General features: G+C 40.6%; 1 protein-coding gene across 1 annotated transcript in view; it reads left to right on the top strand.

The window, feature by feature from the left end:
- The window catches only part of LOC141266068 (secreted Ly-6/uPAR-related protein 1-like), a 52,036-nt gene extending 28,302 nt beyond the window's left edge, over positions 1-23,734 (top strand). Inside the window, exons 2-3 of the mRNA XM_073679945.1 lie at positions 15,546-15,665; positions 23,162-23,734. Of these exons, the coding sequence (XP_073536046.1) occupies positions 15,546-15,665; positions 23,162-23,415 (374 nt within the window). The 3' untranslated portion in view covers positions 23,416-23,734. The remainder of the gene's footprint in view (positions 1-15,545; positions 15,666-23,161) is intronic.
- Positions 23,735-24,320: the final 586 nt, after the last annotated feature.

The raw sequence follows: 24,320 nt of genomic DNA, 5'->3' as shown, positions 1-24,320 counted from the left end.
ACTCTATATAATAGATCCCTCTGTGTGTAATGACTCTATATAATAGATCCCTGTGTGTAATGACTCTATATAATAGATCCCTCTGCGTGTAATGACTCTATATAATAGATCGCTCTGTGTGTAATGACTCTATATAATAGATCCCTCTGTGTGTAATGACTCTATATAATAGATCCCTCTGTGTGTAATGACTCTATATAATAGATCGCTCTGTGTGTGATGACTCTATATAATAGATCCTTCTGTGTGTGATGACTCTATATAATAGATCCCTCTGTGTGTAATGACTCTATATAATAGATCCCTCTGTGTGTGATGACTCTATATAATAGATCCCTCTGCGTGTGATGACTCTATATAATAGATCCCTCTGTGTGTAATGACTCTATATAAAAGATCCCTCTGCGTGTGATGACTCTATATAATAGATCCCTCTGCGTGTAATGACTCTATATAATAGATCCCTCGGCGTGTAATGACTCTATATAATAGATCCCTTGGAGTGTAATGACTTTATATAATAGATCCCTCTGCGTGCAATGACTCTATATAATAGATCCCTCTGTCTGTAATGACTCTATATAATAGATCCCTCTGTCTGTAATGACTCTATATAATAGATCACTCTGTGTGTAACGACTCTATATAATAGATCCCTCTGCGTGTAACGACTCTATATAATAGATCCCTCTGCGTGTAATGACTCTATATAATAGATCCCTCTGTGTGTAATGACTCTATATAATAGATCCCGCTGTGTGTAATGACTCTATATAATAGATCCCTCTGTGTGTAATGACTCTATATAATAGATCCCTCTGTGTGTAATGACTCTATATAATAGATCCCTCTGTGTGTAATGACTCTATATAATAGATCTCTCTGTGTGTAATGACTCTATATAATAGATCACTCTGTGTGTAATGACTCTATATAATAGATTCCTCTGGGTGTAATGACTCTATATAATAGATCCCTCTGCGTGTAATGACTCTATATAATAGATCCCTCTGGGTGTAATGATTCTATATAATAGATCCCTCTGTCTGTAATGACTCTATATAATAGATCCCTCCATGTGTAATGACTCTATATAATAGATCCCTCTGTGTGTAATGACTCTATATAATAGATCCCTCTGTCTGTAATGACTCTATATAATAGATGCCTCTGTCTGTAATGACTCTATATAATAGATCCCTCTGCGTGTAATGACTCTATATAATAGATCCCTCTGTGTGTAACGACTCTCTGCGTGTAATGACTCTATATAATAGATCTCTCTGTGTGTAATGACTCTATATAATAGATCCCTCTGTGTGTAATGAGTCTATATAATAGATCCCTCTGTGTGTAATGACTCTATAGAATAGATCCCTCTGTGTGTAATGAGTCTATATAATGGATCCCTCTGTGTGTAATGGTTCTATATAATAGATTCCTCTGTGTGTAATGACTCTATAGAATAGATCCCTCTGTGTGTAATGACTCTATATAATAGATCACTCTGTGTGTAATGACTCTATATAATAGATCACTCTGTGTGTAATGACTATATAATAGATCACTCTGTGTGTAATGACTCTATATAATAGATCCCTCTGTGTGTAATGACTCTATATAATAGATCCCTCTGTGTGTAATGACTCTATATAATAGATCCCTCTGTGTGTAATGACTCTATATAATAGATCCCTCTGTGTGTAATGACTCTATATAATAGATCCCTCTGTGTGTAATGACTCTATATAATAGATCACTCTGTGTGTGATGACTCTATATAATAGATCCTTCTGTGTGTGATGACTCTATATAATAGATCCCTCTGTGTGTAATGACTCTATATAATAGATCCCTCTGTGTGTGATGACTCTATATAATAGATCCCTCTGCGTGTGATGACTCTATATAATAGATCCCTCTGTGTGTAATGACTCTATATAAAAGATCCCTCTGCGTGTAATGACTCTATATAAAAGATCCCTCTGCGTGTGATGACTCTATATAATAGATCCCTCTGCGTGTAATGACTCTATATAATAGATCCCTCGGCGTGTAATGACTCTATATAATAGATCCCTCGGCGTGTAATGACTCTATATAATAGATCCCTCGGCGTGTAATGACTCTATATAATAGATCCCTCTGAGTGTAATGACTCTATATAATAGATCCCTCGGCGTGTAATGACTCTATATAATAGATCCCTCGGCGTGTAATGACTCTATATAATAGATCCCTCTGTGTGTAATGACTCTATAGAATAGATCCCTCTGGGTGTAATGACTCTATATAATAGATCCTTTTGTGTGTAATGACTCTATAGAATAGATCCCTCTGCATGTAATGACTCTATAGAATAGATCCATCTGCGTGTAATGACTATAGAATAGATCCCTCTGCGTGTAATGACTCTATAGAATAGATCCCTCTACGTGTAATGACTCTATAGAATAGATTCCTCTGCGTGTAATGACTCTATAGAATAGATCCCTCTGCGTGTAATGACTCCATAGAATAGATCCCTCTGCGTGTAATGACTCTATAGAATAGATCCCTCTGCGTGTAATGACTCTATAGAATAGATCCCTCTGTGTGTAATGACTCTATAGAATAGATCCCTCTGTGTGTAATGACTCTATAGAATAGATCCCTCTGTGTGTAATGACTCTATAGAATAGATCCCTCTCTGTGTAGAATAGATCCCTCTGTGTGTAATGACTCTATATAATAGATCCCTCTGGGTGTAATGACTATATAATAGATCCCTCTGCGTGTAATGACTCTATATAATAGATCCCTCTGGGTGTAATGACTCTATATAATAGATCGCTCTGTCTGTAATGACTCTATATAATAGATCCCTCTGTGTGTAATGACTCTATATAATAGATCCCTCTGTGTGTAATGACTCTATATAATAGATCCCTCTGTCTGTAATGACTCTATATAATAGATGCCTCTGTCTGTAATGACTCTATATAATAGATCCCTCTGTGTGTAATTACTCTATATAATAGATCCGTCTGTGTGTAATGACTCTATATAATAGATCCCTCTGTGTGTAATGACTCTATATAATAGATCACTCTGTGTGTGATGACTCTATATAATAGATCCTTCTGTGTGTGATGACTCTATATAATAGATCCCTCTGTGTGTAATGACTCTATATAATAGATCCCTCTGTGTGTGATGACTCTATATAATAGATCCCTCTGCGTGTGATGACTCTATATAATAGATCCCTCTGTGTGTAATGACTCTATATAAAAGATCCCTCTGCGTGTAATGACTCTATATAAAAGATCCCTCTGCGTGTGATGACTCTATATAATAGATCCCTCTGCGTGTAATGACTCTATATAATAGATCCCTCGGCGTGTAATGACTCTATATAATAGATCCCTCGGCGTGTAATGACTCTATATAATAGATCCCTCGGCGTGTAATGACTCTATATAATAGATCCCTCTGAGTGTAATGACTCTATATAATAGATCCCTCGGCGTGTAATGACTCTATATAATAGATCCCTCGGCGTGTAATGACTCTATATAATAGATCCCTCTGTGTGTAATGACTCTATAGAATAGATCCCTCTGGGTGTAATGACTCTATATAATAGATCCTTTTGTGTGTAATGACTCTATAGAATAGATCCCTCTGCATGTAATGACTCTATAGAATAGATCCATCTGCGTGTAATGACTATAGAATAGATCCCTCTGCGTGTAATGACTCTATAGAATAGATCCCTCTACGTGTAATGACTCTATAGAATAGATTCCTCTGCGTGTAATGACTCTATAGAATAGATCCCTCTGCGTGTAATGACTCCATAGAATAGATCCCTCTGCGTGTAATGACTCTATAGAATAGATCCCTCTGCGTGTAATGACTCTATAGAATAGATCCCTCTGTGTGTAATGACTCTATAGAATAGATCCCTCTGTGTGTAATGACTCTATAGAATAGATCCCTCTGTGTGTAATGACTCTATAGAATAGATCCCTCTCTGTGTAGAATAGATCCCTCTGTGTGTAATGACTCTATATAATAGATCCCTCTGGGTGTAATGACTATATAATAGATCCCTCTGCGTGTAATGACTCTATATAATAGATCCCTCTGGGTGTAATGACTCTATATAATAGATCGCTCTGTCTGTAATGACTCTATATAATAGATCCCTCTGTGTGTAATGACTCTATATAATAGATCCCTCTGTGTGTAATGACTCTATATAATAGATCCCTCTGTCTGTAATGACTCTATATAATAGATGCCTCTGTCTGTAATGACTCTATATAATAGATCCCTCTGTGTGTAATTACTCTATATAATAGATCCGTCTGTGTGTAATGACTCTATATAATAGATCCCTCTGTGTGTAATGACTCTATATAATAGATCCCTCTGTGTGTAATGACTCTATATAATAGATCTCTCTGTGTGTAATGACTCTATATAATAGATCACTCTGCGTGTAATGACTATATAATAGATCCCTCTGGGTGTAATGACTATATAATAGATCCCTCTGCGTGTAATGACTCTATATAATAGATCCCTCTGGGTGTAATGACTCTATATAATAGATCGCTCTGTCTGTAATGACTCTATATAATAGATCCCTCTGTGTGTAATGACTCTATATAATAGATCCCTCTGTGTGTAATGACTCTATATAATAGATCCCTCTGTCTGTAATGACTCTATATAATAGATGCCTCTGTCTGTAATGACTCTATATAATAGATCCCTCTGCGTGTAATGACTCTATATAATAGATCCCTCTGTGTGTAACGACTCTCTGCGTGTAATGACTCTATATAATAGATCTCTCTGTGTGTAATGACTCTATATAATAGATCCCTCTGTGTGTAATGACTCTATAGAATAGATCCCTCTGTGTGTAATGAGTCTATATAATAGATCCCTCTGTGTGTAATGACTCTATATAATAGATTCCTCTGTGTGTAATGACTCTAGAGAATAGATCCCTCTGTGTGTAATGACTCTATATAATAGATCACTCTGTGTGTAATGACTCTATAATAGATCCCTCTGTGTGTAATGACTATATAATAGATCACTCTGTGTGTAATGATTCTATATAATAGATCCCTCTGTGTGTAATGATTCTATATAATAGACCCTCTGTGTGTAATGACTCTATATAATAGATCCCTCTGTGTGTAGTGACTCTATATAATAGATCCCTCTGTGTGTAATGACTCTATATAATAGATCCCTCTGTGTGTAATGACTCTATAGAATAGATCCCTCTGCGTGTAATGACTCTATAGAATAGATCCCTCTGCGTGTAATGACTCTATAGAATAGATCCCTCTGCGTGTAATGACTATAGAATAGATCCCTCTGCGTGTAATGACTCTATAGAATAGATCCCTCTGCGTGTAATGACTCTATAGAATAGATCCCTCTGCGTGTAATGACTCTATAGAATAGATCCCTCTGCGTGTAATGACTCCATATAATAGATCCCTCTGCGTGTAATGACTCTATAGATTAGATCCCTCTGCGTGTATTGACTCTATAGAATAGATCCCTCTGTGTGCATTGACTCTATAGAATAGATCCCTCTGTGTGTAATGACTCTATAGAATAGATCCCTCTGTGTGTATTGACCCTATAGAATAGATCCCTCTGTGTGTAATGACTCTATAGAATAGATCCCTCTGTGTGTATTGACTCTATAGAATAGATCCCTCTGTGTGTAATGACTCTATAGAATAGATCCCTCTGTGTGTATTGACTCTATAGAATAGATCCCTCTGTGTGTAATGACTCTATAGAATAGATCCCTCTGTGTGTACTGACTCTATAGAATAGATCCCTCTGCGTGTAACGACTCTATATAATAGATCCCTCTGCGTGTAATGACTCTATATAATAGATCCCTCTGTGTGTAATGACTCTATACAATAGATCCCAATGTGTGTAATGACTCTATATAATAGATCCGTCTGTGTGTAATGACTCTATAGAATAGATCCCTCTGTGTGTAATGACTCTATAGAATAGATCCCTCTGTGTGTAATGACTCTATAGAATAGATCCCTCTGTGTGTAATGACTCTATAGAATAGATCCCTCTGTGTGTAATGACTCTATATAATAGATCCCTCTGCGTGTAATGACTCTATATAATAGATCCCTATGTCTGTAATGACTCTATATAATAGATCCCTCTGTGTGTAACGACTCTATATAATAGATCCCTCTGCGTGTAACGACTCTATATAATAGATCCCTCTGCGTGTAATGACTCTATATAATAGATCCCTCTGTGTGTAATCACTCTATATAATAGATCCCTCTGTGTGTAATGACTCTATATAATAGATCCGTCTGTGTGTAATGACTCTATATAATAGATCCCTCTGTGTGTAATGACTCTATATAATAGATCCCTCTGTGTGTAATGACTCTATATAATAGATCTCTCTGTGTGTAATGACTCTATATAATAGATCACTCTGCGTGTAATGACTCTATATAATAGATCCCTCTAGGTGTAATGACTCTATATAATAGATCCCTCTGCGTGTAATGACTCTACATAATAGATCCCTCTGGGTGTAATGACTCTATATAATAGATCCCTCTGTCTGTAATGACTCTATATAATAGATCCCTCTGTGTGTAACGACTCTATATAATAGATCCCTCTGCGTGTAACGACTCTATATAATAGATCCCTCTGCGTGTAATGACTCTATATAATAGATCCCTCTGTGTGTAATGACTCTATACAATAGATCCCTCTGTGTGTAATGACTCTATATAATAGATCCGTCTGTGTGTAATGACTCTATATAATAGATCCCTCTGTGTGTAATGACTCTATATAATAGATCCCTCTGTGTGTAATGACTCTATATAATAGATCTCTCTGTGTGTAATGACTCTATATAATAGATCACTCTGCGTGTAATGACTCTATATAATAGATCGCTCTGGGTGTAATGACTCTATATAATAGATCCCTCTGGGTGTAATGACTCTATATAATAGATCCCTCTGTCTGTAATGACTCTATATAATAGATCCCTCTGTGTGTAATGACTCTATATAATAGATCCCTCTGTCTGTAATGACTCTATATAATAGATCCCTCTGTCTGTAATGACTCTATATAATAGATGCCTCTGTCTGTAATGACTCTATATAATAGATCCCTCTGCGTGTAATGACTCTATATAATAGATCCCTCTGTGTGTAACGACTCTCTGCGTGTAATGACTCTATATAATAGATCTCTCTGTGTGTAATGACTCTATATAATAGATCCCTCTGTGTGTAATGAGTCTATATAATAGATCCCTCTGTGTGTAATGACTCTATAGAATAGATCCCTTTGTGTGTAATGAGTCTATATAATAGATCCCTCTGTGTGTAATGACTCTATATAATAGATTCCTTCTGTGTGTAATGACTCTATAGAATAGATCCCTCTGTGTGTAATGACTCTATATAATAGATCACTCTGTGTGTAATGACTCTATATAATAGATCCCTCTGTGTGTAATGACTATATAATAGATCACTCTGTGTGTAATGACTCTATAGAATAGATCCCTCTGGGTGTAATGACTCTATATAATAGATCCCTCTGTGTGTAATGACTCTATAGAATAGATCCCTCTGCGTGTAATGACTCTATAGAATAGATCCCTCTGCATGTAATGACTCTATAGAATAGATCCCTCTGCATGTAATGACTCTATAGAATAGATCCCTCTTTGTGTAATGACTCTATAGAATAGATACCTCTGCGTGTAATGACTCCATAGAATAGATCCCTCTGCGTTTAATGACTCTATAGAATAGATCCCTCTGCGTGTAATGACTCTAGAATAGATCCCTCTGTGTGTATTGACTCTATAGAATAGATCCCTCTGTGTGTAATGACTCTATAGAATAGATCCCTCTGTGTGTAATGAGTCTATATAATAGATCCCTCTGCGTGTAATGACTCTATATAATAGATCACTCTGTGTGTAATGACTCTATATAATAGATCTCTCTGTGTGTAATGACTCTATATAATAGATCTCTCTGCGTGTAATGACTCTATATAATAGATCACTCTGCGTGTAATGACTCTATAAAATAGATCCCTCTGGGTGTAATGACTCTATATAATAGATCCCTCTGCGTGTAATGACTCTATATAATAGATCCGTCTGGGTGTAATGACTCTATATAATAGATCCCTCTGTGTGAAATGACTCTATATAATAGATCCGTCTGTGTGTATTTACTCTATAGAATAGATCCCTCTGTGTGTAATGACTCTATAGAATAGATCCCTCTGTGTGTAATGACTCTATAGAATAGATCCCTCTGTGTGTAATGACTCTATAGAATAGATCCCTCTGTGTGTAATGACTCTATAGAATAGATCCCTCTGTGTGTAATGACTCTATATAATAGATCGCTCTGTCTGTAACGACTCTATATAATAGATCCCTCTGTGTGTAACGACTCTATATAATAGATCCCTCTGCGTGTAACGACTCTATATAATAGATCCCTCTGCGTGTAATGACTCTATATAATAGATCCCTCTGTGTGTAATGACTCTATATAATAGATCCCTCTGTGTGTAATGACTCTATATAATAGATCCGTCTGTGTGTAATGACTCTATATAATAGATCCCTCTGTGTGTAATGACTCTATATAATAGATCCCTCTGTGTGTAATGACTCTATATAATAGATCCCTCTGTGTGTAATGACTCTATATAATAGATCCCTCTGTGTGTAATGACTCTATATAATAGATCTCTCTGTGTGTAATGACTCTATATAATAGATCACTCTGCGTGTAATGACTCTATATAATAGATCCCTCTGGGTGTAATGACTCTATATAATAGATCCCTCTGTGTGTAATGACTCTATATAATAGATCCCTCTGGGTGTAATGACTCTATATAATAGATCCCTCTGTCTGTAATGACTCTATATAATAGATCCCTCTGTGTGTAATGACTCTATATAATAGATCCCTCTGTGTGTAACGACTCTATATAATAGATCCCTCTGTCTGTAATGACTCTATATAATAGATGCCTCTGTCTGTAATGACTCTATATAATAGATCCCTCTGCGTGTAATGACTCTATATAATAGATCCCTCTGTGTGTAACGACTCTCTGCGTGTAATGACTCTATATAATAGATCTCTCTGTGTGTAATGACTCTATATAATAGATCCCTCTGTGTGTAATGAGTCTATATAATTGATCCCTCTGTGTGTAATGACTCTATAGAATAGATCTCTCTGTGTTTAATGAGTCTATATAATAGATCCCTCTGTGTGTAATGACTCTATATAATAGATCCCTCTGCGTGTAATGACTCTATATAATAGATCGCTCTGGGTTTAATGACTCTATATAATAGATCCCTCTGCGTGTAATGACTCTATATAATAGATCACTCTGTGTGTAATGACTCTATATAATAGATCTCTCTGTGTCTAATGACTATATAATAGATCTCTCTGCGTGTAATGACTCTATATAATAGATCACTCTGCGTGTAATGACTCTATATAATAGATCCCTCTGGGTGTAATGACTCTATATAATAGATCCCTCTGCGTGTAATGACTCTATATAATAGATCCGTCTGGGTGTAATGACTCTATATAATAGATCCCTCTGTGTGAAATGACTCTATATAATAGATCCGTCTGTGTGTATTGACTCTATAGAATAGATCCCTCTGTGTGTAATGACTCTATAGAATAGATCCCTCTGTGTGTAATGACTCTATAGAATAGATCCCTCTGTGTGTAATGACTCTATAGAATAGATCCCTCTGTGTGTAATGACTCTATAGAATAGATCCCTCTGTGTGTTATTACTCTATATAACAGATCACTCTGTGTGTAATGACTCTATATAATAGATCACTCTGTGTGTAATGACTCTATATAATAGATCCCCCTGTGGGTAATGACTATATAATAGATCCCTCTTTGTGTAATGACTCTATATAATAGATCCCTCTGTGTGTAATGACTCTATATAATAGATCCATCTGTGTGTAATGACTCTATATAATATATCCCTCTGTGTGTAATGACTCTATATAATAGACCCCTCTGTGTGTAATGACTCTATATAATAGATCCCTCTGTGTGTAATGACTATATATTAGATCCCTCTGTGTGTAATGACTCTATATAATAGATCCCTCTGCGTGTAATGACTCTATATAATAGATCCCTCTGTGTGTAATGACTCTATATAATAGATCCCTCTGTGTGTAATGACTATATAATAGATCCCTCTGTGTGTAATGACTCTATATAATAGATCCCTCTGCGTGTAATGACTTTATATAATAGATCCCTCTGTGTGTAATGACTCTATATAATAGATCCCTCTGTGTGTAATGACTATATAATAGATCCCTCTGTGCGTAATGACTCTATATAATAGATCCCTCTGCGTGTAATGACTCTATATAATAGATCCCTCTGTGTGTAATGACTCTATATAATAGATCCCTCTGTGTGTAATGTCTCTATATAATAGATCCCTCTGTGTGTAATGACTCTATATAATAGATCCCTCTGTGTGTAATGACTCTATATAATAGATCACTCTGTGTGTAATGACTCTATATAATAGATCCCTCTGTGTGTAATGACTCTATATAATAGATCCCTCTGTGTGTAATGACTCTATATAATAGATCCCTCTGTGTGTAATGACTCTATATAATAGATCCCTCTGTGTGTAATGACTATATAATAGATCCCTCTGTGTGTAATGACTCTATATAATAGATCCCTCTGCGTGTAATGACTTTATATAATAGATCCCTCTGTGTGTAATGACTCTATATAATAGATCCCTCTGTGTGTAATGACTATATAATAGATCCCTCTGTGTGTAATGACTCTATATAATAGATCCCTCTGCGTGTAATGACTCTATATAATAGATCCCTCTGTGTGTAATGACTCTATATAATAGATCCCTCTGTGTGTAATGTCTCTATATAATAGATCCCTCTGTGTGTAATGACTCTATATAATAGATCCCTCTGTGTGTAATGACTCTATATAATAGATCCATCTGTGTGTAATGACTCTATATAATAGATCCCTCTGTGTGTAATGACTCTATATAATAGATCCCTCTGTGTGTAATGACTCTATATAATAGATCCCTCTGTGTGTAATGACTGTATATAATAGATCCCTCTGTGTGTAATGACTCTATATAATAGATCCCTCTGTGTGTAATGACTCTATATAATAGATCCCTCTGCGTGTAACGACTCTATATAATAGATCCCTCTGTGTGTAATGACTCTATATAATAGATCCCTCTGTGTGTAATGACTCTATATAATAGATCCCTCTGTGTGTAATGACTCTATATAATAGATCCCTCTGTGTGTAATGACTCTATAGAATAGATCCCTCTGCATGTAATGACTCTATAGAATAGATCCCTCTGCATGTAATGACTCTATAGAATAGATCCCTCTTTGTGTAATGACTCTATAGAATAGATACCTCTGCGTGTAATGACTCCATAGAATAGATCCCTCTGCGTTTAATGACTCTATAGAATAGATCCCTCTGCGTGTAATGACTCTAGAATAGATCCCTCTGTGTGTATTGACTCTATAGAATAGATCCCTCTGTGTGTAATGACTCTATAGAATAGATCCCTCTGTGTGTAATGAGTCTATATAATAGATCCCTCTGCGTGTAATGACTCTATATAATAGATCACTCTGTGTGTAATGACTCTATATAATAGATCTCTCTGTGTGTAATGACTCTATATAATAGATCTCTCTGCGTGTAATGACTCTATATAATAGATCACTCTGCGTGTAATGACTCTATAAAATAGATCCCTCTGGGTGTAATGACTCTATATAATAGATCCCTCTGCGTGTAATGACTCTATATAATAGATCCGTCTGGGTGTAATGACTCTATATAATAGATCCCTCTGTGTGAAATGACTCTATATAATAGATCCGTCTGTGTGTATTTACTCTATAGAATAGATCCCTCTGTGTGTAATGACTCTATAGAATAGATCCCTCTGTGTGTAATGACTCTATAGAATAGATCCCTCTGTGTGTAATGACTCTATAGAATAGATCCCTCTGTGTGTAATGACTCTATAGAATAGATCCCTCTGTGTGTAATGACTCTATATAATAGATCGCTCTGTCTGTAACGACTCTATATAATAGATCCCTCTGTGTGTAACGACTCTATATAATAGATCCCTCTGCGTGTAACGACTCTATATAATAGATCCCTCTGCGTGTAATGACTCTATATAATAGATCCCTCTGTGTGTAATGACTCTATATAATAGATCCCTCTGTGTGTAATGACTCTATATAATAGATCCGTCTGTGTGTAATGACTCTATATAATAGATCCCTCTGTGTGTAATGACTCTATATAATAGATCCCTCTGTGTGTAATGACTCTATATAATAGATCCCTCTGTGTGTAATGACTCTATATAATAGATCCCTCTGTGTGTAATGACTCTATATAATAGATCTCTCTGTGTGTAATGACTCTATATAATAGATCACTCTGCGTGTAATGACTCTATATAATAGATCCCTCTGGGTGTAATGACTCTATATAATAGATCCCTCTGTGTGTAATGACTCTATATAATAGATCCCTCTGGGTGTAATGACTCTATATAATAGATCCCTCTGTCTGTAATGACTCTATATAATAGATCCCTCTGTGTGTAATGACTCTATATAATAGATCCCTCTGTGTGTAACGACTCTATATAATAGATCCCTCTGTCTGTAATGACTCTATATAATAGATGCCTCTGTCTGTAATGACTCTATATAATAGATCCCTCTGCGTGTAATGACTCTATATAATAGATCCCTCTGTGTGTAACGACTCTCTGCGTGTAATGACTCTATATAATAGATCTCTCTGTGTGTAATGACTCTATATAATAGATCCCTCTGTGTGTAATGAGTCTATATAATTGATCCCTCTGTGTGTAATGACTCTATAGAATAGATCTCTCTGTGTTTAATGAGTCTATATAATAGATCCCTCTGTGTGTAATGACTCTATATAATAGATCCCTCTGCGTGTAATGACTCTATATAATAGATCGCTCTGGGTTTAATGACTCTATATAATAGATCCCTCTGCGTGTAATGACTCTATATAATAGATCACTCTGTGTGTAATGACTCTATATAATAGATCTCTCTGTGTCTAATGACTATATAATAGATCTCTCTGCGTGTAATGACTCTATATAATAGATCACTCTGCGTGTAATGACTCTATATAATAGATCCCTCTGGGTGTAATGACTCTATATAATAGATCCCTCTGCGTGTAATGACTCTATATAATAGATCCGTCTGGGTGTAATGACTCTATATAATAGATCCCTCTGTGTGAAATGACTCTATATAATAGATCCGTCTGTGTGTATTGACTCTATAGAATAGATCCCTCTGTGTGTAATGACTCTATAGAATAGATCCCTCTGTGTGTAATGACTCTATAGAATAGATCCCTCTGTGTGTAATGACTCTATAGAATAGATCCCTCTGTGTGTAATGACTCTATAGAATAGATCCCTCTGTGTGTTATTACTCTATATAACAGATCACTCTGTGTGTAATGACTCTATATAATAGATCACTCTGTGTGTAATGACTCTATATAATAGATCCCCCTGTGGGTAATGACTATATAATAGATCCCTCTTTGTGTAATGACTCTATATAATAGATCCCTCTGTGTGTAATGACTCTATATAATAGATCCATCTGTGTGTAATGACTCTATATAATATATCCCTCTGTGTGTAATGACTCTATATAATAGACCCCTCTGTGTGTAATGACTCTATATAATAGATCCCTCTGTGTGTAATGACTATATAATAGATCCCTCTGTGTGTAATGACTCTATATAATAGATCCCTCTGCGTGTAATGACTCTATATAATAGATCCCTCTGTGTGTAATGACTCTATATAATAGATCCCTCTGTGTGTAATGACTATATAATAGATCCCTCTGTGTGTAATGACTCTATATAATAGATCCCTCTGCGTGTAATGACTTTATATAATAGATCCCTCTGTGTGTAATGACTCTATATAATAGATCCCTCTGTGTGTATTGACTATATAATAGATCCCTCTGTGCGTAATGACTCTATATAATAGATCCCTCTGCGTGTAATGACTCTATATAATAGATCCCTCTGTGTGTAATGACTCTATATAATAGATCCCTCTGTGTGTAATGTCTCTATATAATAGATCCCTCTGTGTGTAATGACTCTATATAATAGATCCCTCTGTGTGTAATGACTCTATATAATAGATCACTCTGTGTGTAATGACTCTATATAATAGATCCCTCTGTGTGTAATGACTCTATATAATAGATCCCTCTGTGTGTAATGACTCTATATAATAGATCCCTCTGTGTGTAATGACTCTATATAATAGATCCCTCTGTGTGTAATGACTATATAATAGATCCCTCTGTGTGTAATGACTCTATATAATAGATCCCTCTGCGTGTAATGACTTTATATAATAGATCCCTCTGTGTGTAATGACTCTATATAATAGATCCCTCTGTGTGTAATGACTATATAATAGATCCCTCTGTGTGTAATGACTCTATATAATAGATCCCTCTGCGTGTAATGACTCTATATAATAGATCCCTCTGTGTGTAATGACTCTATATAATAGATCCCTCTGTGTGTAATGTCTCTATATAATAGATCCCTCTGTGTGTAATGACTCTATATAATAGATCCCTCTGTGTGTAATGACTCTATATAATAGATCCATCTGTGTGTAATGACTCTATATAATAGATCCCTCTGTGTGTAATGACTCTATATAATAGATCCCTCTGTGTGTAATGACTCTATATAATAGATCCCTCTGTGTGTAATGACTGTATATAATAGATCCCTCTGTGTGTAATGACTCTATATAATAGATCCCTCTGTGTGTAATGACTCTATATAATAGATCCCTCTGCGTGTAACGACTCTATATAATAGATCCCTCTGTGTGTAATGACTCTATATAATAGATCCCTCTGTGTGTAATGACTCTATATAATAGATCCCTCTGTGTGTAATGACTCTATATAATAGATCCCTCTGTGTGTAATGACTCTATATAATAGATCCCTCTGTGTGTAATGACTCTATATAATAGATCCCTCTGTGTGTAATGACTCTATATAATAGATCCCTCTGCGTGTAATGACTCTATATAATATAGGAGCTGATCGATGCTTTACAGAGAAATATTTCTGTTTGTTCTTCTGTTCCTTTGCTCCTCGTCATGGCGTACAGTACATACATTGATGGCGGTGCTGTTCCCTGTGGCGGCGGCTCCGGTGCACTGTGTGGCGCTCTCTGTACCGCGCTACCATCTATGTCTCACACTTCTCCCGTCTTCTCCCCTCCGCACAGCTCAGTCTCTTCAGTGTTATTTTTGCTATGAAGCCTCTGAAGTCCAGAACTGCAACCAAGTAAAGAATTGTTCGGAGGACGACAGAGGCTGCAAGACGGTCACCATGAGCCCGAACACCGGTGAGAGGGAAGTCTGAATCCACAGGGCAATGCGGAAATAAAATAGCTCTGCGCAATGTCCTCCTCCTGTGCAGACACTGTGTGCAGTCTCCTCCTGTGCAGACACTGTGTGCAGTCTCCTCCTGTGCAGACACTGTGTGCAGTCTCCTCCTGTGCAGACACTGTGTGCAGTCTCTTCCTCCTGTGCAGACACTGTGTGCAGTCTCCTCCTGTGCAGACACTGTGTGCAGTCTCCTCCTGTGCAGACACTGTGTGCAGTCTCTTTCTCCTGTGCAGACACTGTGTGCAGTCTCTTCCTCCTGTGCAGACACTGTGTGCAGTCTCTTCCTCCTGTGCAGACACTGTGTGCAGTCTCTTCCTCCTGTGCAGACACTGTGTGCAGTCTCTTCCTCCTGTGCAGACACTGTGTGCAGTCTCCTCCTGTGCAGACACTGTGTGCAGTCTCTTCCTCCTGTGCAGACACTGTGTGCAGTCTCTTCCTCCTGTGCAGACACTGTGTGCAGTCTCCTCCTGTGCAGACACTGTGTGCAGTCTCCTCCTGTGCAGACACTGTGTGCAGTCTCCTCCTGTGCAGACACTGTGTGCAGTCTCCTCCTGTGCAGGTACTGTGTGCAGTTTCTTTCACCTGTGCGGACACTGTGTGCAGTCTCTTCCTCCTGTGCGGACACTGTGTGCAGTCTCTTCCTCCTATGCGGACACTGTGTGCAGTCTCTGCCTCCTGTGCGGACACTGTGTGCAGTCTCTTCCTCCTGTGCGGACACTGTGTGCAGTCTCTTCCTCCTGTGCGGACACTGTGTGCAGTCTCCTCCTGTGCAGGCACTGTGTGCAGTCTCCTCCTGTGCAGGCACTGTGTGCAGTCTCCTCCTGTGCAGGCACTGTGTGCAGTCTCCTGTGCTGACACTGTGTGCAGTCTCCTCCTGTGTAGGTACTGTGTGCAGTCTCCTCCTGTGTAGGTACTGTGTGCAGTCTCCTCCTGTGTAGGTACTGTGTGCAGTCTCCTGTGCAGACACTGTGTGCAGTCTCCTCCTGTGCAGACACTGTGTACAGTCTCTTCCTCCTGTGCGGACACTGTGTGCTGTCTCATCCTATGTGAACACTGTGTGCAGTCTCTTCCTCCTGTGCAGACACTGTGTGCAGTCTCCTCCTGTGCAGACACTGTGTGCAGTCTCCTCCTGTGTAGGTGCTGTGTGCAGTCTCCTGTGCAGACACTGTGTGCAGTCTCCTCCTGTGCAGACACTGTGTGCAGTCTCCTCCTGTGCAGACACTGTGTGCAGTCTCCTCCTGTGCAGACACTGTGTGCAGTCTCCTCCTGTGCAGACACTGTGTGCAGTCTCCTCCTGTGCAGACACTGTGTGCAGTCTCCTCCTGTGCAGACACTGTGTGCAGTCTCCTCCTGTGCAGACACTGTGTGCAGTCTCCTCCTGTGCAGACACTGTGTACAGTCTCTTCCTCCTGTGCGGACACTGTGTGCTGTCTCATCCTATGTGAACACTGTGTGCAGTCTCTTCCTCCTGTGCGGACACTGTGTGCAGTCTCTTCCTCCTGTTCAGACAGTGTGTGCAGTCTCTTCCTCCTGTGCAGACAGTATGTGCAGTCTCTTCCTCCTGTGCGGACACTGTGTGCGTCTCTTCCTGTGCAGACACTGTGTACTGTCTCTTCCTCCTGTGCGGACACTGTGTGCTGTCTCATCCTATGTGGACACTGTGTGCAGTCTCTTCCTCCTGTGCAGACACTGTGTGCAACCTATCCCTTCTGTGGAGGCACTGTGTGCAGTCCCTTCCTCCTGTGCAGACACTGTGTGCAGTCTCCTCATCCTATATGGACACTGTGTGCAGTTTCTTCCTCCTGTGCAGACACTGTGTGCAGTCTCTTCCTCCTGTGCAGACACTGTGTGCAGTCTCTTCCTCCTGTGCAGACACTGTGTACAGTCTCTTCCTCCTGTGCGGACACTGTCTGCAGTCTCTTCCTCCTGTGCGGACACTGTGTGCAGTCTCTTCCTCCTGTGCGGACACTGTGTGCAATCTCTTCCTCCTGTGCGGACACTGTGTGCAGTCTCTTCCTCCTGTGAGGACACTGTGTGCAATCTCTTCCTCCTGTACGGACACTGTCTGCAGTCTCTTCCTCCTGTGTGGATCTCTTCCTCCTGTGCGGACACTGTGTGCAGTCTCTTCCTCCTGTGCGGACACTGTGTGCAGTCTCTTCCTCCTGTGCGGACACTGTGTGCAGTCTTTTCCTCCTGTGCGGACACTGTGTGCAGTCTCTTCCTACTGTGCGGACACTGTGTGCAGTCTCTTCCTCCTGTGCGGACACTGTGTGCATTCTCTTCCTCCTGTGCGGACACCGTGTGCAGTCTCTTCCTCCTGTGCGGACACCGTGTGCAGTCTCTTCCTCCTGTGCGGGCACTGTGTGCAGTCTCTTCCTCCTGTGCGGACACTGTGTGCAATCTCTCACCACTGTGCAGTCGGTGTGTGCAGTCTCTTCCTCCTGTGCGGACACTGTGTGCAGTCTCTTCCTCCTGTGCGGACACTGTGTGCAATCTCTCACCACTGTGCAGTCGGTGTGTGCAGTCTCTTCCTCCTGTGCGGACACTGTGTGCAGTCTCTTCCTCCTGTGCGGACACTGTGTGCAGTCTCTTCCTCCTGTGCGGACACTGTGTGCAGTCTCTTCCTCCTGTGCAGACACCGTGTGCAGTCTCTTCCTCCTGTGCGGACACTGTGTGCAGTCTCTTCCTCCTGTGCGGACACTGTGTGCAGTCTCTTCCTACTGTGCAGACACCGTGTGCAGTCTCTTCCTCCTGTGCGGACACCGTGTGCAGTCTCTTCCTCCTGTGCAGACACTGTGTGCAGTCTCTTCCTCCTGTGCGGACACCGTGTGCAGTCTCTTCCTCCTGTGCAGACACCGTGTGCAGTCTCTTCCTCCTGTGCAGACACTGTGTGCAGTCTCTTCCTCCTGTGCAGGCACTGTGTGCAGTCTCTTCCTCCTGTGCAGACACTGTGTGCAGTCTCTTCCTCCTGTGCAGACACTGTGTGCAGTCTCTTCCTCCTGTGCAGACACTGTGTGCAGTCTCTTCCTCCTGTGCAGACACTGTGTGCAGTCTCTTCCTCCTGTGCAGACACTGTGTGCAGTCTCCCTCCTCATGTGCAGACGCTGTGTGCAGTCACTGTGTGCAATCTCTCACCACTGTGCAGTCGGTGTGTGCAGTCTCTTCCTCCTGTTTGTAATATGTGTGCTGCAAACTTTATTACAGGGAACCTGTCACCAGCTCACAGTCCCGTCTCAGAATGACTGTAGAACCTTTAGAATTGTTTTTGAAAGCTTTAACAATTTTAAAATGGGAATTTTAGTTTGAAAATCCATGTCATTAAAGCTTTATGTTCCTCAAAGTAAGTACACCAGCCTCATCAGGTCAAGGAGATTTAGTTAATAACATATGCAGTTGGTGTTGTGTAATCTGGTGACACTACAACTCCAACTCTCCATAAAATGGTGATTATCTCTGAATAGTTAAACTGTGAAATATTGGAATTATGACGTAGAATTTCTCCTATAGATGATACAATTCTGGCAGCCTGAAGTCACCACTGGGGGGCGCTTAATTCATTGTACGCATTTCAATTTTACTACTAAAGGGAATCAACAGCAGACCACCCTCCCCGTCCCCCAAACCGCACATCTGGGTATGAAGGTCTTTGAACTTTAAATCCTTTGATAACTTAATATCTATCTGTTGCTGCATTCCCAAAAAAATATTGTTTTCATTTGCATGGAAATGAGGCATTGGGTGCTCTGGGCGTGACAGAGCACCGGCCTCTTTAGCATGATTGGCAGCTCACTCCCTGTGTAACATCACTCGTCAGGCAAGGAAATTAGTCAGTGAGCTGTCAATCAAGCTAAAAAGGCTGGCATTGGGCGGGGAAACACCAACTCATTTGTATATGAAGAAAACGCTAATTACTCAGAAATGCAGCAACAAATAGAACATGGACTTATATTTCAAAGACCTGCATGTGATTTCAGTGAGTTGATCTTAATGACAGATTCCCTTTAAGTGGAAGAGTAGCTATAACCCCTTAATAGTGGCTGTATAAATCTGTATGTAGTGAGCTCCCTCTAGTGGTGGCTCTATAAATCTGTATGTAGTGAGCTCCCTCTAGTGGTGACTGTATTAATCTGTATGTAGTGCGCTCCCTCTAGTGGTGTCTGTATAAATCTGTATGTAGTGAGCTCCCTCTAGTGGTGTCTGTATAAATCTGTATGTAGTGAGCTCCCTCTAGTGGTGTCTGTATAAATCTGTATGTAGTGAGCTCCCTCTAGTGGTGGCTATATAAATTTGTATGCAGTGAGCTCCCTCTAATGGTGGCTGTATAAATCTGTATGTAGTGAGCTCTCTCTAGTGGTGGCTGTATAAATCTGTATATAGTGAGCTCCCCCTAGTGGTGACTGTATAAATCTGTATGTAGTGAGCTCCCCCTAGTGGTGGCTGTATAAATCTGTATGCAGTGAGCTCCCTCTAGTGGTGTCTGTATAAATCTGTATGTAGTGAGCTCCCTCTAGTGGTGTCTGTATAAATCTGTATGTAGTGAGCTCCCTCTAGTGGTGTCTGTATAAATCTGTATGTAGTGAGCTCCCTCTAGTGGTGTCTGTATAAATCTGTATGTAGTGAGCTCCCTCTAGTGGTGGCTGTATAAATCTGTATATAGTGAGCTCTCTCTAGTGGTGGCTGTATAAATCTGTATATAGTGAGCTCCCCCTAGTGGTGACTGTATAAATCTGTATGTAGTGAGCTCCCCCTAGTGGTGGCTGTATAAATCTGTATGCAGTGAGCTCCCTCTAGTGGTGTCTGTATAAATCTGTATGTAGTGAGCTCCCTCTAGTGGTGTCTGTATAAATCTGTATGTAGTGAGCTCCCTCTAGTGGTGTCTGTATAAATCTGTATGTAGTGAGCTCCCTCTAGTGGTGTCTGTATAAATCTGTATGTAGTGAGCTCCCTCTAGTGGTGTCTGTATAAATCTGTATGTAGTGAGCTCCCTCTAGTGGTGGCTATATAAATTTGTATGCAGTGAGCTCCCTCTAGTGGTGTCTGTATAAATCTGTATGTAGTGAGCTCTCTCTAGTGGTGGCTGTATAAATCTGTATATAGTGAGCTCCCCCTAGTGGTGACTGTATAAATCTGTATGTAGTGAGCTCCCCCTAGTGGTGGCTGTATAAATCTGTATGCAGTGAGCTCCCTCTAGTTCTGGCTGTATAAATCAGCATGCAGTGAGCTCCCTCTAGTGGTGGCTGTATAAATCTGTATGTAGTGAGCTCCCTCTAGTGGTGTCTGTATAAATCTGTATGTAGTGAGCTCCCTTTAGTGGTGTCTGTATAAATCTGTATGTAGTGAGCTCCCTCTAGTGGTGTCTGTATAAATCTGTATGTAGTGAGCTCCCTCTAGTGGTGTCTGTATAAATCTGTATGTAGTGAGCTCCCTCTAGTGGTGTCTGTATAAATCTGTATGTAGTGAGCTCCCTCTAGTGGTGGCTATATAAATTTGTATGCAGTGAGCTCCCTCTAGTGGTGTCTGTATAAATCTGTATGTAGTGAGCTCTCTCTAGTGGTGGCTGTATAAATCTGTATATAGTGAGCTCCCCCTAGTGGTGACTGTATACATCTGTATGTAGTGAGCTCCCCCTAGTGGTGGCTGTATAAATCTGTATGCAGTGAGCTCCCTCTAGTGGTGTCTGTATAAATCTGTATGGAGTGATCTCCCTCTAGTGGTGTCTGTATAAATCTGTATGTAGTGAGCTCCCTCTAGTGGTGTCTGTATAAATCTGTATGTAGTGAGCTCCCTCTAGTGGTGTCTGTATAAATCTGTATGTAGTGAGCTCCCTCTAGTGGTGTCTGTATAAATCTGTATGTAGTGAGCTCCTTCTAGTGGTGTCTGTATAAATCTGTATGTAGTGAGCTCTCTCTAGTGGTGGCTGTATAAATCTGTATATAGTGAGCTCCCCCTAGTGGTGACTGTATAAATCTGTATGTAGTGAGCTCCCCCTAGTGGTGGCTGTATAAATCTGTATGCAGTGAGCTCCCTCTAGTTCTGGCTGTATAAATCAGCATGCAGTGAGCTCCCTCTAGTGGTGGCTGTATAAATCTGTATGTAGTGAGCTCCCCCTAGTGGTAGCTGTATAAATCTGTATGTAGTGAGCTCCCTCTAGTGGTAGCTGTATAAATCATCATGCAGTGAGCTCCCTCTAGTGGTAGCTGTCTAAATCAGCATGCAGTGAGCTCCCTCTAGTGGTGGCTGTATAAATCTGTATGCAGTGAGCTCCCTCTAGTGCTGGCTGTATAAATCAGCATGCAGTGAGCTCCCTCTAGTGGTGGCTGTATAAATCTGTATGCAGTGTGCTCCCTCTAGTGGTGACTGTATAAATCTATATGTAGTGAGCTCCCCCTAGTGGTGGCTGCATAAATCATCATGCAGTGAGCTCCCTCTAGTGGTAGCTGTCTAAATCAGCATGCAGTGAGCTCCCTCTAGTGGTGGCTGTATAAATCTGTATGCAGTGTGCTCCCTCTAGTGGTGACTGTATAAATCTGTATGTAGTGAGCTCCCTCTAGTGGTGGCTGTATAAGTCAGCATGCACTGAGCTCCCTCTAGTGGTGGCTGTATAAATCTGTATGCAGTGAGCTCCCCCTAGCGGTGCATGTATAAGTCAGCATGCACTGAGCTCCCTCTAGTGGTGGCTGTATAAATCTGTATGCAGTGAGCTCCCCCTAGCGGTGCATGTATAAGTCAGCATGCACTGAGCTCCCTCTAGTGGTGGCTGTATAAATCTGTATGCAGTGAGCTCCCTCTAGTGGTGGCTGTATAAATCAGCATGCAGTGAGCTCCCTCTAGTGGTGGCTGTATAAATCTGCATGCAGTGAGCTCCCTCTAGTGGTGGCTGTATAAATCTGTATGCAGTGAGCTCCCCCTAGCGGTGCATGTATAAGTCAGCATGCACTGAGCTCCCTCTAGTGGTGGCTGTATAAATCTGTATGCAGTGAGCTCCCTCTAGTGGTGGCTGTATAAATCTGTATGCAGTGAGCTCCCCCTAGCGGTGCATGTATAAGTCAGCATGCACTGAGCTCCCTCTAGTGGTGGCTGTATAAATCAGCATGCAGTGAGCTCCCTCTAGTGGTGGCTGTATAAATCTGTATGTAGTGAGCTCCCTCTAGTGGTGGCTGTATAAATCAGCATGCAGTGAGCTCCCTCTAGTGGTGGCAGTATAAATTTGTATGCAGTAAGCGCCTCTTAAAGGTGAATTTTAAAAATTTGTAAAATATGAGTTCTGCAGCAATATACCCCTCTACCAGCCCTTATCCTCCTACTCTTTGCAGGCAGGGGGAACCCACGTCATGCACAGTTTTTCATACATCTTTGTCCTCTGGTAGTCTAGTATTTCTTTATTTCTTGGCATCTTGCCATTAGGGGATATCTGAATATGATATTTTATAAAAAAAAATATCCAATTTTCCAGGATATCCTTTTGTGTTGGGAGAAGAGATGGTGACTAGAGACTGCGCTGAAACCTGCTTCCAAAGTGACCCCGACGTCCTGGGGCAAGAGAGCCGGGTCTACTGCTGCCAAGGAAATCTGTGCAACCACCTCTATGAACTCTACACAAATCATACAGGTTACCTCCAGAATAACTCTCCCAGTATCGTGAAGGGAGGCACCTACTCAGGACTTGCGCCTGCCCTGGCATTGACCAGTCTTGGACTCTTCATTTAGCCATCACCATGGGCTTCAGCACTGGAGGAATGGTTTTGGTAAACTCATGTCAAGCCGGAGCAGAGAAGTATTATACATGTTACACAAAGCCTTACAGATCGGCTGCTGGGGGGCCGAGGGGGCCGAGGGGGCACTACCCAGCTTCTACCCTGGGACTGTATTAGGGCAGTGACCTAAATCTTTGTCCTGGGTGAAGTCAATGAAGCCTGGCTATGACCTCCTGTCCTTTCTCTGTAGACTGTTTCTTCGATGTTGATCATCCCCCCGACACAGCAAACATTCTCATCTTTATTCTTACTGTTACATACAATGAACATTCAGCAACAATAAATTAAAATAGAAAATCAAGTTCATGTTTCATTTTTAATGAACGCGTGGAAAAACCTTCTCGAAATCCGCTTGAAATCGCTGCACGGATCCCGTATTGGGCAAAATCGGATCTCGTTTATGGAGAAAGTTAAACAGTGATCTCTCAAGGCGTCCAGACATGATCATTCGGCTAACGGCTATTTCTGAGGGCTCTCCCTCATGGGTAAAGGAGATCTGCGAGATTCCTCTGTCCTCTCCACACTGGTTATGGTTTCCAATCATCTTCTCTGAAAAGGGAAGAAAAGGATTGGAAGTTGAAATTCAGGCACACCTATCGCCTGGTGGTAACAAATCTGGATTGAGGCATAGAGCTTGGTGGTAACAAATCTGGATTGAGGCATAGAGCTTGGTGGTAACAAGTCTGGATTGAGGCATAGAGCTTGGTGGTAACAAATCTGGATTGAGGCATAGAGCTTGGTGGTAACAAGTCTGGATTGAGGCATAGAGCTTGGTGGTAACAAATCTGGATTGAGGCATAGAGCTTGGTGGTAACAAATCTGGATTGAGGCATAGAGCTTGGTGGTAACAAATCTGGA

The sequence above is a fragment of the Phyllobates terribilis genome, unplaced genomic scaffold, assembly GCF_046119375.1.
Source record: "Phyllobates terribilis strain yellow unplaced genomic scaffold, ASM4611937v1 Scaffold_4__5_contigs__length_816908805, whole genome shotgun sequence".
NCBI lineage: Eukaryota > Metazoa > Chordata > Amphibia > Anura > Dendrobatidae > Phyllobates > Phyllobates terribilis.
Note: the sequence above shows the minus strand (reverse complement) of the source record. Positions and strands in the feature narration are given on the sequence as shown.